The sequence below is a fragment of the Budorcas taxicolor genome, chromosome 22 (genome assembly GCF_023091745.1).
Source record: "Budorcas taxicolor isolate Tak-1 chromosome 22, Takin1.1, whole genome shotgun sequence".
NCBI classification, from domain to species: Eukaryota; Metazoa; Chordata; class Mammalia; order Artiodactyla; family Bovidae; genus Budorcas; species Budorcas taxicolor.
The window spans coordinates 57945880-57959947 of record NC_068931.1 but is presented as its reverse complement, the minus strand read 5'-3'; the positions used below and the strand labels follow the sequence as shown (position 1 = coordinate 57959947).

Sequence of the window (14068 nt, the reverse complement as noted above, 5' to 3'; positions counted from 1 at the left end):
ACCAGACCTGGACTACAGTGACTTTTATTAGTTTTGACCTGGGCAGAAAAGAAAACAAGCCTAAAACTTAATTACGGTATAATCTTTCTCATGACAGAAATAAGCCAATGCTTTGTCCTGTAAAAGACATAAATATGTTCTTACACACATGCTTTGAGCTGCTTCTTCAGCAGAAGCAACAGACACACTGAAGCCTTGTGTAATCTCTTCTCACCTCCCTAGGGGTCTCCCCGAGATCCACAGCCAACCCACCCCAGTGAGGACCAAGAGATGCGCATTTGACATGTCTGACTTGATTACCGACAGCAGGCTGGCACCCTGCCTCTGTGATTTGTGAGTGCAAGAGGCCGTGTTTTATAAATAGACTCAAAGGGGGGGGGGGGTGCGTGTGTGGGGGGGGTGTGTGTGTGTGTGTGTGCGTGCGTGCGTGTGTGTCAGACTCTGCGACCCTATGGACTGTAGCCCACCAGGCTCCTCAGTCCATGGGATTCTCCAGGCAAGAATACTGGGGCCAGTTGCCATTTCCTTCTCCAGGGAATCTTCCCAACCCAGCGATCGAAAACCCACATCTCCTGCATTGGCAGGTGGATTCTTTACCACTAGTACCAGCCTGGGGAAGCAAAAGGAAGGTTCCTCTATCAATGTATACAAAGGAGAAGCTTCTGGTTCATGCAGGACTCGAGAGCACACGGGGTGCAGAGGGAAGATGTCCGTTTTCATCCCTCTTGACCTGTCTGACCGGTTTTTCTTTCTTTTATGACAATGCTCAAATCTAATAGCTGTTCTTTCTTTAAAAACAAACAAACAAACAAACAAAAACAAAGCAACCCCCAAAGTAACTCAACACAGGTTTTAAGCTGAAAGTTATCTTCTTGTTTCTCCCCATCCCTCCACCTTTTGTCAGAATAAACACGTGTTCAGAGCATGTGCTCTGCAGCCAGCGCTGCGGATGGGCCTTTGTTTAGCAGGGATAACGCAGCTGTGTCAGGGCCTCCGCGCTGAGCGGGGAAGGGTGGTGACGGCTGGTGGAACTCTTTGTTGCTACCTTCAGGATTTTCATGACAGCAGCCGTGACAAAACATTGTTTTAACAAATTGAAATTTGAAAATCAGTGAGTCACGAGTATCTGGTCGAAAGGGGCAATGGGAAGTTCAAACTGGGTTTCATTCAGCAACAATGCAGGCAATAAATAAAGCGGGTGCTATTTAAAAGAAAACCTGCCCAGCTGCGATTACACTGCAGTTGTGGCGTGAAAGGCTGTGAAAAGGTTAGGGGATTTGATTACTAAGCTAGTTCAGATTACTAAAATCATAGCTTATGTTGGCAAGCCACAGTGGCTCCATATACTAATCCATCTACTTTTACAATATTTACCCCCTACTTTCTGGAGCTCCCATTTCTGGCTGAGGAACTGAAATCCCAGCAATGCTGTAGCAAGTAGAAATGGCTTCAGTAGTAGGACTGCTACAGGTTCTACATCCCTGAGGGGGGTTAAAAAAAGACTTTGAAACCAACTTCTATCACTCTATTTCCAAGGAGCTTCCTATCTATTACTCTCCTGTTGCCACAAACCCGTAATATTATCTTCAGATGAAACTGTTACTTATTATACGTCTGAGAAGTAGTGATGAGTTTACCAAATGAATGCTACCAGATCTGAATTTTAAATTCTCTCTGCAGGTTATACCTTTACTTCCAAATTGGAGTGGTTCTCACTAAGGGGTGTTGGGAAATGCCTGGGGGCTCCTGAGCTTTTCAGTGTGCTTTTCAGTGTGCTGGGATCCACGGCAGGGGCCGAGGATGGCGAATGCCCCACAGCAACAAGCACAGCCCTGCCCCGAGTGCTAAGAATGTCCTCGTGAAGACACACTGCACCGTGATCCGTGAGATCTGAGAGAGCCTAATCCAGTTCTCAAGGGACTGAATTACCATCGTGCCATGGGCAGAGTGTAAATGACAGTCCAGGTCACTTGGGTCCAGGTCTCTTCCTTCACATGATACTGCTGTTCTAGCAACTGGGTATATTTGGTGTCTTCACTAGAAGTGGGAATTTAAAGCATGTGTTGACTCTTGGTCCAAGACCAAACAGCCAGGGCCAGTGACAACAACCAAAACTCAACCGGATTTCATGTAATCATCGGTTCTAAATAGCAGTGCAGCACATAAAAAGAATGAGCCCAACTCCATACCTGGGTAGTCAGCTGGGGATATAAGGGGCAGGAAGGAAAACAAACCTTCGGGAGCATCAGAAACAGTCAGAAACCTGAGGACCCACTTCAGGTTAACTGGTGGCCTAGAGATGCAACAGCAGCAGAACAGCACTGACTTTAAAAAGAGCTCTACGCTGCCTCCAGTGAGCCACCACTGACTGCCCTGAACGAAGGAAGAGCGAGCAGGGGGCGTGTCAAGATGCGCACACGTCCTTCTCATTGGTCTCATTTTTCTCAAAGGCAGCACAGCACACACACGCTCTCCCCCTCGTGCGTGATTCAGGGGTACAAGGACGAGTACTGTTATCAAGGAAAAAAAACTGCGACAAGATGATCACAAAAAAGAGGTATCAAATTTACAAATTTAATCTCCTAACCCACGGTTAAAGAGTGTGATGTAACACTGGAGTGTAAAATACATGTCTGGTGCCAACTGTACACACCAAAAGGACGCATCAGATAAAAATAAAGATGGGTAATGGCAACACAAATGCAAAAAAAAGAAGTGACACAGAGAAAGTCTTTGTAAAAAGACTGGAATTCCTAATAAAGCCACAGCAGCCTAAGACAGGAAGCGGCAATATCAAAATTCCAGCAATATGGAGCACTACCTTTTCTTCCAAAATACGGTAAACTGTCAACACTGGAGCTTCCCATGAGTGCTCTGAGGAAAAGGCATCAATACCCAGGGTGGCTGTGAGGCCGTGCCCGTAAATCACCCACTCCCACCAGCCCCTACGTGCAGAGTCGAGGTGAAGGCTCAGGAGACCCTCAGGGGATACACTATAGTGCCAGGAAATTTCTCAGCAAGCACCATGGATACTGAGTCAGGGACAGATGCCAGGCCTCGGGGTGAAAGTGGAGCCAAACAAAGCAGCGGCCTTACCCACGTCGTGGTCTTTGTGTTGTGGTCAATGAAGAAGGGCCGGCCGTTGGGCGCTATCCTCATCTCCCAGCCGGGCGGCAAGAAGCTCTGTGTGACTTTGTGTTGTGGTTTGGGGGAGTTGTAAGGTGATGGCTGTGGGGACTGTGGGTTGGAAAGGGTATCTTTCACAGCCCGACGTACGGGTGAGTCCTTGGCGCCCTAAGGAATAATAATGAGCGTTAGAACTCTCGTCACGTGCTGGTTCAGAGGGGTCAACACGTCCCCGGGGGTCAGGGAACGCTCCTCTCTCTGAAATGGGACCACGGGGAAACACCTAAAAGAAACCTGCTTCTGTCATCTGCTTACTTTAAAAAACAATCTAACTGTGATGTTTTCCTATTGGTTCAATACACAACAATATTAAGTAAGTATAACCACCCTCCCTTGATAGCTGCTCGGTACATAACCCCAAATACTTTTCGGTAGTAACCATTATGGATGGGGATTTTACAAAAGGTGGAGAAAAACGTGGCCCTGCTCTCAATGAGCTCACAGTCTAATGGAGACGGACTGGCAATTTCTGGAGCAGAAAAAGAAAAGGCTCTATCAATGGAGACAAGCACCTGGGATGGCACCATTGTTAACCAGGACACCCACATCCCAGCCTGGAGGAGGCATGTCCCCTTGCCACTCCTCAACCTCCTAAACCCGGGCACAGAGCAGCCCGCAGCCATCTTTAAGATGCCCGTCACGTTTACAGCATCAAAGGTTTAGTCTCCGGCCTTTGTGATATTAAGGGATGTTGCTAAGACCACAGAAACGGGAGGGCGCAAAGCGGATGCCCAGCGGTGACTCAGAGATGCAGACACGCGTCAGAAACACGAGGCCCACACGACGGAAGACCCTACAGTAGGGAGGGAGGAAGAATGACCGAAGCGACAGCTGTGCGTAAAAACTCAGCGGGAGCACTGGGATTGGAAAGAGCTGCGATGCGCGTCTCATGAGGCAGTAAGGAGTGAAACACAAGAATGGAGAGAGTTCGGAAGAGAGGCGCCCACGACCAGCAGGGGCTCGCCGTGGCCGCGGCCCCGTGACAGTGAGAATCAGTGAGAGTCCAGGGATGGGAAGCATGGAGCGAGGCCGCACGAGGACACCCCTCACCGCGAACACAGCGACGGCCAGAGAGGGGGGCGGCGCCCCGCGCGCCCGCGGCGGAGAGAGAAGAGCGGGTGAGAAGGGGTCAGGGGAGCCGGGCAGCCGTCTCACCTCCAGCGGGGCGGATAAAGTTACTGTTGGCGAGCTGAGGCTACGAGGCCGGCGGATCTGAGGCTCGATTAGGTGGTTGTTACTGTTTGTGGCGGATCCGGATGCGCCGTCTTCTGCGAGCTACGTTGGAGGCAAACACAAGTTAGCGGCGTGCGAGGCGCTCCCTGCGCGGTGCGGACCCAGTGACAGCGCGGCCAGCGGCCACGAGAGGCCTGTGGGAAGCCTGGAGGAGCCGACCCCACGCAACATCGGGGGCGGGGGCGAGGGATGGGGGAACACGCTCCAGGGAAGTAAACACTGAATCACGAGCCAGCAGAAAAGCCAGCCTCAGAGAAAACGGGGGCTGGAGGGGCGCTACCCGCTGGGATCAACAGGCTCTTGCTTTGAAAATCTCTTTTGGGTCATATATATTTATATATTTTTTAATAAAATGGACCCTCTAGGGAGAGACTGAGCCAGGGACTGAATTCTTTCTTAGGAAAATGTTATGTTTAAAGTAATGCATTTGCAAGAAAAGATCTTCTTTTGACATGGGTTCCTCAGAATGGTACCTAAAACCCGGGAACGGGGGTCGTGGACGTTTTGGCTTCTGAGTGCCTGTGACTGAAGCTGCAGGGCAAACCGCATACCTGCACAATAGGCCGAGTCCAAGTTGTGGTTCGATTGTTATGATTGACATAGTATGTGCGTCCCTTAGCATCTTTCCTCTCTTCCCAGCCCGAGGGCAGGCCCGGCGTAGTGTGTACATAGGCCACTGATGGCTGTTTGTGTAAGAAATCATCATTACTGAGTATCCTGCATTTGCTTTGCGATCAGCTTCATAAAGTCATACATACCCCGAGGATTAGCTCTGCTAGACAAAGTGAGTTAATTCTAGTGGTACCGGAAACACGACTGTCCGGAAAACAGCAACAGGTTTCCAACAGCTTTAAACCTAGTGTGAAATGAACCCCCACCCAAGCTACAGGGTCAAAACCTCACAGGACTCAGTTCTAGGCCACGCAGCCTCCAACGTAGAGGGCTGCTGCCAATGTGATCGTAAGGAAGGAGACGACGATGCCAGTTTGGTTTGGTTACCAAATTTTACTTCAAGCCATGTAGAGCTTAAAAGATGTTTCAAACTGTCAAACGTTATTGTCTCTGAGAGGGATGCTCTAAGTATCTCTTCCTCAATCTAGCTGCCACAGGAATGTTCTCCTAGCTTATCCCTAAATTCTTCAACACCTTAGGGCCCTTATACTATGTAAATTTCAGGGTCGGGGAGTGGGTGAGACACAGAATCTGTTTTCTATGAGATCCCCCTTTACACTAGTGACCGACCAGAACATCTCAGCTGCCCCAGCCCAGGAGGAGGCAGGCCAGAACTCCCAAGGAACCTGACTGCTGAGGCTATATTTCCCCCATCTTGCCATGTGGGATTTGTCTCTTTAGAGGGTGAATGGAAGGCAGGCAGCTTCCGGGCTGAGAGAGAATGTCCAGCACTGAGGGACTAGATTTGGATGCGCCAAAGGAGATCGCTAAAGGAGTCCTGTGATCTTTTGGCTTGTAAGAAGCAGTCTGAGAAATGCAGGTGGGGTGGCGAAATACTGGGAAAGCAGGATGTCTCCATGACTCATGGAGGCCAAGAGAAGGATGTTTGAGGTCGGTGCTGCCCAGGAAGTCCTGCAGGTATGGATGCTGCATACAAGATCTGCAGCTGGGGTAGGGGTGCTGCTCAGGAACAAGAAGCCTTGGCAGACATGGCTCTTGACAAGAGTGTAAAAGAAACAAGAGGCCTAAATTCAGGAGTAATCTCTTACGTGTGGTTACAGAAGGGAGCCACTTCCTTTAGGGCCCATCTTCCCTAATTAGGATCTTCTAAACCTCCAGATGTTTCACCAGGTATATTTTCTTTTGGCTTGTTTGTTTAAAATTTACTTTTTTAACTGAAGGATAATTGCTTTGCAGAATTCCGTTGGTTTATGCCAAACATCAACATGAATCAGCCACGGGCATACATATGGTGTATTTTCTTGATGAGGTTGATGTTAACCTCTCAGCCGGGCTTCTCCCCATGTCCATCCCATCTTTCGTGTTCACTACCAACAGTGCCCCCTGGCAAAGAGGGTCCCCCAGTCCACTGCGAGACCTCGAACTGAAAAGCATGATCAGAGAGGCTGCTGTGGAATCTGGGGACCGCAGGCAATGAGGCTTAATATCCTACCTCATGAGTTCAACAGCACATTCCAAAAAAAACCACGAGAAACTGAGACCATGAAGTGACTGCCTTAATACTTATTTCTAAAACACATTAACCCAGCAGGGCAAGCGCATCTGCACGACAACTTTGTGCTAAAACCTCAGCAACTATTTCTTGATGTTATTCCAGATAAAGTCCCCAAGGCCCCATAATGGTAATTTCAAGACTCTGACAATGTAGCATCCTGAACTGAGGTGCAGGGATACAACAAGAGTGGAAGAAACACCAGCACACAGGCTTGATCCTTCTGTATTAAAGACAGATGAACCTGTCTATGGCTGAAAGCTCTTTCCACCCTCCTTCTCTTGCTGTGGCACCAACATAAAAGAGCTATTTCCAGGCTACTTTTTATCTGGGCGCTATGGCAATGGACTCTGCTGACCTAAGGTGGAACCCGAGTTGCAACCTAAAAGTTAGTGGCCAATTAGTATTTTTGGCTAAATACATGCTATCAAGCCTTGACCTACTGTTGTTTACATGAGGAACAAATGTGTTTTGGCTGAATGGAATACCAAATGGAATTTGCTGCCTTCCTCCTCTTCGAGTTATTTTTTTGGGGAGAGGCAATTAGATAAGCCTTCAGAAAACTCCATTCTGGAAACCTTAAGGATAGTTTTACAGTTATGGCATCCCTGGAAAGGACGTTTATGGGGAGGCTAATAAACAAAAATAACTGGGATGTGTCATGGATAATCTCAGGACTGAGGTCTAAAGCTGGGAGACTTCCAGCAGAGTTGTCCAGCAACCAGATTACTTTCATAGAGCCACAGTTAATAGGACTAATCAGTTTATGGAAAACTAGGAGTGTTGTAGCGGATAAGGCAATGGCACCCTACTCCAGTACTCTTGCCTGGAAAATCCCATGGACGGAGGAGCTTGGTAGGCTGCAGTCCATGGGGTTGCTAAGAGTTGGACACGACTGAGCAACTTCACTTTCATTTTTCACTTTCATGCATTGGAGAAGGAAATGGCAACCCACTCCAGTGTTCTTGCCTAGAGAATCCCGGGGACGGGGGAGCCTGGTGGGCTGCTGTCATGGGGTCGCACAGAATCGGACATGACTGAAGCGACTTAGCAGCAGCAGCAGGAGTGTTGTAGAGAACATGGCATTTGAGTCAAATGTGCATTCTACCTTCTATGGAGAAATGACTTGGCAATGTATAATCTAGTTCCACTGATGCAAGATGGTGTTATTAAAACGGTTCTTTACAGGTTTCTTTCCAAATGACCCTGAAGAACTACCTGTGCGGACAACTCCATCTGTGACTCAAAACAATGCGTCCCGCAGCTGGGAAGGAGCGGGGCTCAGTGTCCATGAAGAGACCGTGGCAGTGCTAGCCTGGAGCCAATGTCAGACTCTCCTGCAGTATATGTGCACATATGTGTGTATATTGTGGTGTGTGTGCATGTGTGTGGGTACGTGTGCATGTATGTGTGTGTGCACGTGTGCATGCATTTGTGTGTGTATGTGTGTGTGTGCGCATGGGCAGGTGTCTGTACTGCTCCTGCACACGTGCATCCCATGCCACCTCAAGAAACAGTTAACAGGGAGCCAACTGAAACACAGCTGGTCAGCTGAATCCAGAAGTTCACAGCTCTCCGTCTACCGTTGTCTTTCACAATGTCAAGGGGCCATTTGACCACAGCTTCTGGGTAGCTCCATTGAGTTCATTAAAATGAAGCGCTCAATAATGCTGAAGCTGTAAAAGTTTCAAAACACTTTTAAAGACGATAAACAGCTTGGTGCTATCACATATCCTCAAGATTTGCTCAAACCCTGCCACACTCTAACCTCAGTGGAATATTAAGGGGATAGACAGCAACCCCCCCAAACTGTGCTATCCCTTTTCATTTCCTCTCACAGAGTGGACTCTGGCTCAGCCAGCTAGACAGTGACACCACCGTGTATTCACTTGTCACGTGTCAGAGCTGTGGGTTCGCAGGTGAGAATTGGGGCGTGCTGATCGTAACAGAGACGTGAAAGCCCTGCATGGAGAGAGAGCAACGCCAGGACGGGTGAGGCCGCGGGACAAGCAGCTGCTGAGGGGAGTCAGCTGAGGGCTCATCTTTGTGGGAAACACGGGACTCTGGTACATTCACATCCCAGCATCTCAATGTAACCAGTATTATGTAATAACCAGTATGTCCCAGGGAAATGACCCAAGTGAGTATCAAGTCGATTAAGTAATATGTATACGAGCTCTCTGTTTTCTCCCTGTGTGTGTGCGTGCACGCGTATGTGCATGTACCCACAGGTACATCTGTGAGAGCACAGAGGAAGGAGGGGTGTGGAGTCCCAGGGTTGCTCCAGGCTGACAGGGCACACTTGGGTGTTGGGGTGGACAGGGAGGAGGTATAAGAGAGGGGAAAATCCATGGAGGAGACGGAATTGGAAAAGCAAAGGCTATTGGTGACAAGGGCTGGTGAGGGTGGGGAAAAAAAACCCAGACGTGACTGTTTCTCATGTAGTCATAAAGGAGGTTGGCTTACTCGAGCCAAAAGATCACCAGGTATGCAGAAAGCATGAGAGTAGATAAAACATTTAGGAAATATTACTACCCGCTCTTTAAAGATAAGAAACAAAAACCAAACTGCTATTTTTAGCTCACTGCTGGGGGGAGGGGGAGGGCACAGGCAAGAAGCGTCGCCTTGGGGCAGGGCTGCGTGGACCCTACTGGATGGGTCACCCTGCCCTGCCAGGTGCCTGGCTCGGGACGATCCTAGCTCAGTCCATCCTGTCACTGGACACCATCAGCTATCAGGACACTCACAGCAGGTCCCGAGGCCAATGAAGTGCATGACGGGGTAGAAGCTCACTGGCCCCGCTTCCTGTTAAAGCCATTTCATGAAGTGATCTCATCCACCTCGTAGCTCTACCCCCATGGAAACGACTAGTGCACAATAGGAAGCCCACTAGGTCATCTGGAATTTCTTCAGTTCTCCGGGAGGGTGAGCCTGGCCCACCCAACAGGTGCCCTTCACATCAATCACTGCGGCTTGATGCCTTAAACTGGCCTGATTTTTGCTGACTGCCACTTCGATTTTCCAGGGTACCATGCTGAGCTGTCAATTCTAACAATGTAACTAGATTGCTCCTTTAAATCAATACCCTGCAGAAAATCAGCAATCGTGTATGTATTTAAAGGTGTTCTCAAGTAATAAGCAGTGATAACAAACATACAAAGGTGAGACAACAAGGAAAACTCTTCAAACAGCCATACAGCACCAACCTAACTATAAGCTAGCCTGTGTTTAGGGATCAAGGAGAAAACTGGTGAAGCACATAGTCATGCGTTACCCACAAACATGAATAGCAGGAATTACTTAAAACGAAGAGTACACTTGGCTTAAAAACACCATTTTTTCCTAGATCCTTTCAATTTCCTAATTATACTTTCTCTCTTCTCCTGAATTATATTCATATGTTCTCCTCCTGAATATCCATTGTTCATACCTTTGAACCTGTGAATTGGGGGGCCTGGCAACAGAGAAAGGTCACTGGTTCCTGCTTGTGATACAGAACATCTGAGTCAGCCTTTGAAATGCGGCAGTGGGAATGCATCACCGAAATTCACATGCACAAGTGTGTGCAATTTCTGGGGCTTCCTTGATTCTCCTCCGACCAAAATATTTCACCCATGTCTTCTAAACACATGGGGGAAACTTATCAGGAGAACAAACTCTAAAAGGCAGAAATAAACTCTAAAAGGTTCAGATTAAAACTTAAAGCTTGACAGCTCTTAGAACTACATGGGACTAAAAATTGTTTTGTTTTACCCAGTACCTTCAAGGAGTGTGAAAGTGAGGTTTTATTAACATAAGAAATGTGCAGCTCCGTGGCACATCAGAAGCTGCTCTTATCAAAACAAAGAGAAAAAACTGTATATTCACCATTACCCAAATATTAAAACAGACCCACAGTTTTGCCAAGAATGTCTGAACGAGGGTGTCATTACCGTTGGCGCCTCACCACCAGTGACAGTTGATGAACGTGCTCTCCCAGCTGGGGCACTGGGCTGTTAAATGATAATTTACATCAGTGAAATGCATTCTGGGAGGTCACTCACTGCTTACTGAATCAGGGATCAGAGCTGGTGCAGCTAGCAAGGCAGGTGACATGAATCAGAATCTCTGCAATCCACCCGGGCCAAACAAAGTGGAGCAACCACTGATGATCAGAAGGAAAAGAGGAACAGGATCACCCGCCCACCCAGAGAAGGCTCAGGGTGCAGCCGTGATCTGGGTAAACAATGAACTGACAACCTCAACAATGTGAGATGTCTTATGAAAAAATAAAGAAAGCACCACAATCATGCTCCCACTGTTAAACAATTAGCAGATTCTTAAATCTGCCAAATTCAAAATTAAAGAGGCCGCTGGTGATCAGTGAGTTCAGTTTCATAGAGCGCAAAGAAAGAGGGAAGAATCAATGGCTCTTTTGGCCAATACAACTGACAGTGATTTTTGAAAAGGAGAGAAAGTGCCATTAATTCATCAAGGACAATCACAGAATCATCTGAAGAGGATCCCACTGGCCCACCACAGCTGATTGTTCCATTTTTTGGGGGAGGCCTGCACTGCATCCCAGAGAGGATACTCTTGTCACGCTTCTGACCTAACCAGCCCTTTCCATGTAGGCCACAACTGAATCTAATCTGTTACTCAGTTGACTAATGTATTTATTAATTCATTCTGTAAACATAAAACACTTAAAGTCTAGGCAAAACACATCCTGTGAAGTTGAGCAGAAATGTATACAACAGGGAAGATGCCATGATTGCAAAAACTGTTAAGTGCAATCTTTCTTTCCCTTCAATTTCAGATCCAATAAGTATTAGTGCTAACGATGATCAACGATTTGTCATAATAATAAAAATTGGTCAAGGTCAAACATTAAGTTGAGCATGCTAAAACCACGTAACATTTTCTCCTCCAAAACAAGAAACAAATTTACATAAAATTTATTTTTAATGTGTATACTAACACCTCCCCAGGCAGTTCTGGTCTGCCTCCCAATCAGAACATTCATTTTAAGTCTGATATAATTATTAACACCCTTTACACGTCCATATTTGCTGCTAGCTATGAAAACTAGTGGGAAAGTGGAAACAAATTATAGCCAGGTCTTGAGTCAAGGGAGCTGTCTTTAAAGAGAAGGTACAGAAGCTCAGTGTGTTAAGAGTTAAGCCTGTTAGTAATAGAAAGGGCTCCTTGCTGCCCACCCAGAAGAGTTTTTCCTATGTTCTGGAGATACAGGTCACTTGAATACAACTTTGGGGACCAAATTAAGTTTTTAAAAAAGGAATTGCTAATGTTTAGATCAAGTAGGCATATCAGACTTGGCATTCACTTGGATGGAAAAGCAAAGCAATGGAGTTTTTCAGGATTTCAGAGACTCTGGTGGCAGTGACAACTGTCTGTATTGGAAAGCCACTCTCCTCGGGAAATCTGCTAGGACATTTTCATGTCTCATGTGTATGGTAAGTAGATTTTGCACAGGAAAAACTCTTCCTTGGTAGCTCAGATGATTTTAAGTAAAAGCCGAGAGAGCCAACTGGTGGCTGGAAATGAGTGTGGGTTACCGGCGGGAGATGAGCCTGCTCCGCGACCGCATCGGTGACACTGCAGGACCTCAACCTGGAGGACGGCTCTCTCTGCTGCAGGAGGAAAGCGCACAGAGCATCAGAACACACACGCTGAGAAACAAGTTTCCTGTTTAAAACACTGACCGCTCAAGCCTACTGACTGCTCTTTAATATCAGAAGGTAATTCAATGAAACACCATCTTTCTGGAGTAGGGAACATAATCTTTTACGTCATCAAGTATCTTTCATTGTCATTCTCAAGTGTCTTGAGCAATAACAGCAAAAATAAGAGGCCAAAACATGAAAGGGGACACCACCGTAATGCGGCTTCAATGATGGAAAAAAGCAGCCGAAAGTCATATATTGTGCTTTGAGAAGCAACCTCTGGGTAAATTCCAGTGGAACAGGAATAAAGGAAACGATACTGACCTAACAGTTATTAAACAGTCATTGACTGTTCTTATCACTGACAAAGAATCAGTTGGATTCTGTTTCTAGGGGAACTCACATATAATCTTAGGCTACTTCTGAAGGGCTAGGTATTAATACTGTCAGCTTCTGAATGGAGATGAAGTTGTTCAGAACAGGAATGAAGGAAAATAGGTGAGGTTAATCTAAAAAAAAAATCTCGAGTAGAATGTATAATATGTGCCTCTCACTGTGTGTATAGGTCTATATGGCTTTAAAAAAAAAAAAAAGACGCACAGATCCGCAGCAGGTCACACACTCAAGGCAGGGGTCAAACGAGCAACTCCCATGAGCCTGCACACGGGACAAGTCTGTAGCAGCTCCTCACTTTTAATATTTTCCAGCGAGGACAGTGGGGTAAGGTCCAAGACGGACTCTGTCGTGGTAAATGGGAGGCTTCTCAAGTCTTCCCACGTGGTTAGCGTGAAGGATTCGTTCTTTAGTAAAAGTTCACGCTGTTGTCCTTGAATACAGAGTGACTCTGACAAGCAAAACTGGAGAAGAACCCCCTCTTTCCTAAATACTTACTAGCTGAACTGGACTCAACACAAAATAATTCTGTCACTTATACGTTCATCTTAAATATATTTTATGAACCTAGAATGAAGAAGTTCCCTATTACAAGTAACTGAAATGATGGCTTTCACTTGGTAGACTTTTAAAGGCATACCATCGCTATGGTTCTGGCAGCACTTACTCCCTTTTGTAAGGTTTTAAATACATGACTTCCATGCTTATGCTGTTGCCACAGCAACAGTTTTATCAGTTCAGATTCCCCTGGGACTATGCAAACCTCTTTGTTTCCCCCTGTCCCTTTGGTACTACATTTACATCTCAGTGTTATTTCTCTTTCTGAAAGATGCTCATAGAGTTTTAATACAAAAGCACATTAACTGAGTAGCCACTGTAACTCCAGATGGGGCCAATGGTATCTTTTAAAATAACACACAGCTGAAGGAGTGACAGTCTTGTGAGTACCTACTAACTTTTACATTTTATGTAGCCCTCCTATTCATTTACATGTGATACGGCTGTAATGATGATTATTTTTTTAGGATGTCATTTTCAGCTGAGGGACTACCATCATTTACTACAGTGCATCTGCTGGTTCAGTTTCTCGAGAAATACTGAGACTGCGTTGCTTCTCAATTTTATGTACAAGCAAGAATTTTCTATGGGCTTTTCCTGCAGTTTTGGGTTGTCAAACACAGGTCTTCATGGCTGATTCTGCTGACTCTCACTGGGGCTTAGCCCCACCTGAAGCATCTAGAATGAATCTGCTTGACAGCTGAGAACTCAAGTTCAAATGCTACCCTAGTGGCAGTATCACAATTTCACAGCCTTTCTCTGGGACTTACAAGATGTCTTCTGTCTCCCATCCTAACCTGTCTTGGATGGATCACTTAACCATCATGCCTTCACCTGTGAAATGAGA

At 46.6% G+C, this 14068-nt stretch overlaps 1 protein-coding gene across 7 annotated transcripts in view; it reads right to left on the bottom strand.

Moving 5' to 3' along the window:
• The window catches only part of NEDD4L (NEDD4 like E3 ubiquitin protein ligase), a 371669-nt gene that overhangs the window by 55383 nt on the left and 302218 nt on the right, over positions 1 to 14068 (bottom strand). For 5 of the 7 annotated variants that reach the window (XR_008201394.1, XM_052660361.1, XM_052660362.1 and 2 more), the window contains 4 exons: positions 12163 to 12237; positions 4971 to 5102; positions 4342 to 4461; positions 3097 to 3294 (listed from right to left, as the gene is read on the bottom strand). Coding sequence is in view for 6 of the 7 variants with exons in the window: in XM_052660361.1 (XP_052516321.1) it covers positions 3097 to 3294; positions 4342 to 4461; positions 4971 to 5102; positions 12163 to 12237 (525 nt within the window). In the remaining variant the exon portion in view is untranslated. The remainder of the gene's footprint in view (positions 1 to 3096; positions 3295 to 4341; positions 4462 to 4970; positions 5103 to 12162; positions 12238 to 14068) is intronic. The other 2 variants (XM_052660359.1, XM_052660360.1) reach the window with 2 other exon arrangements.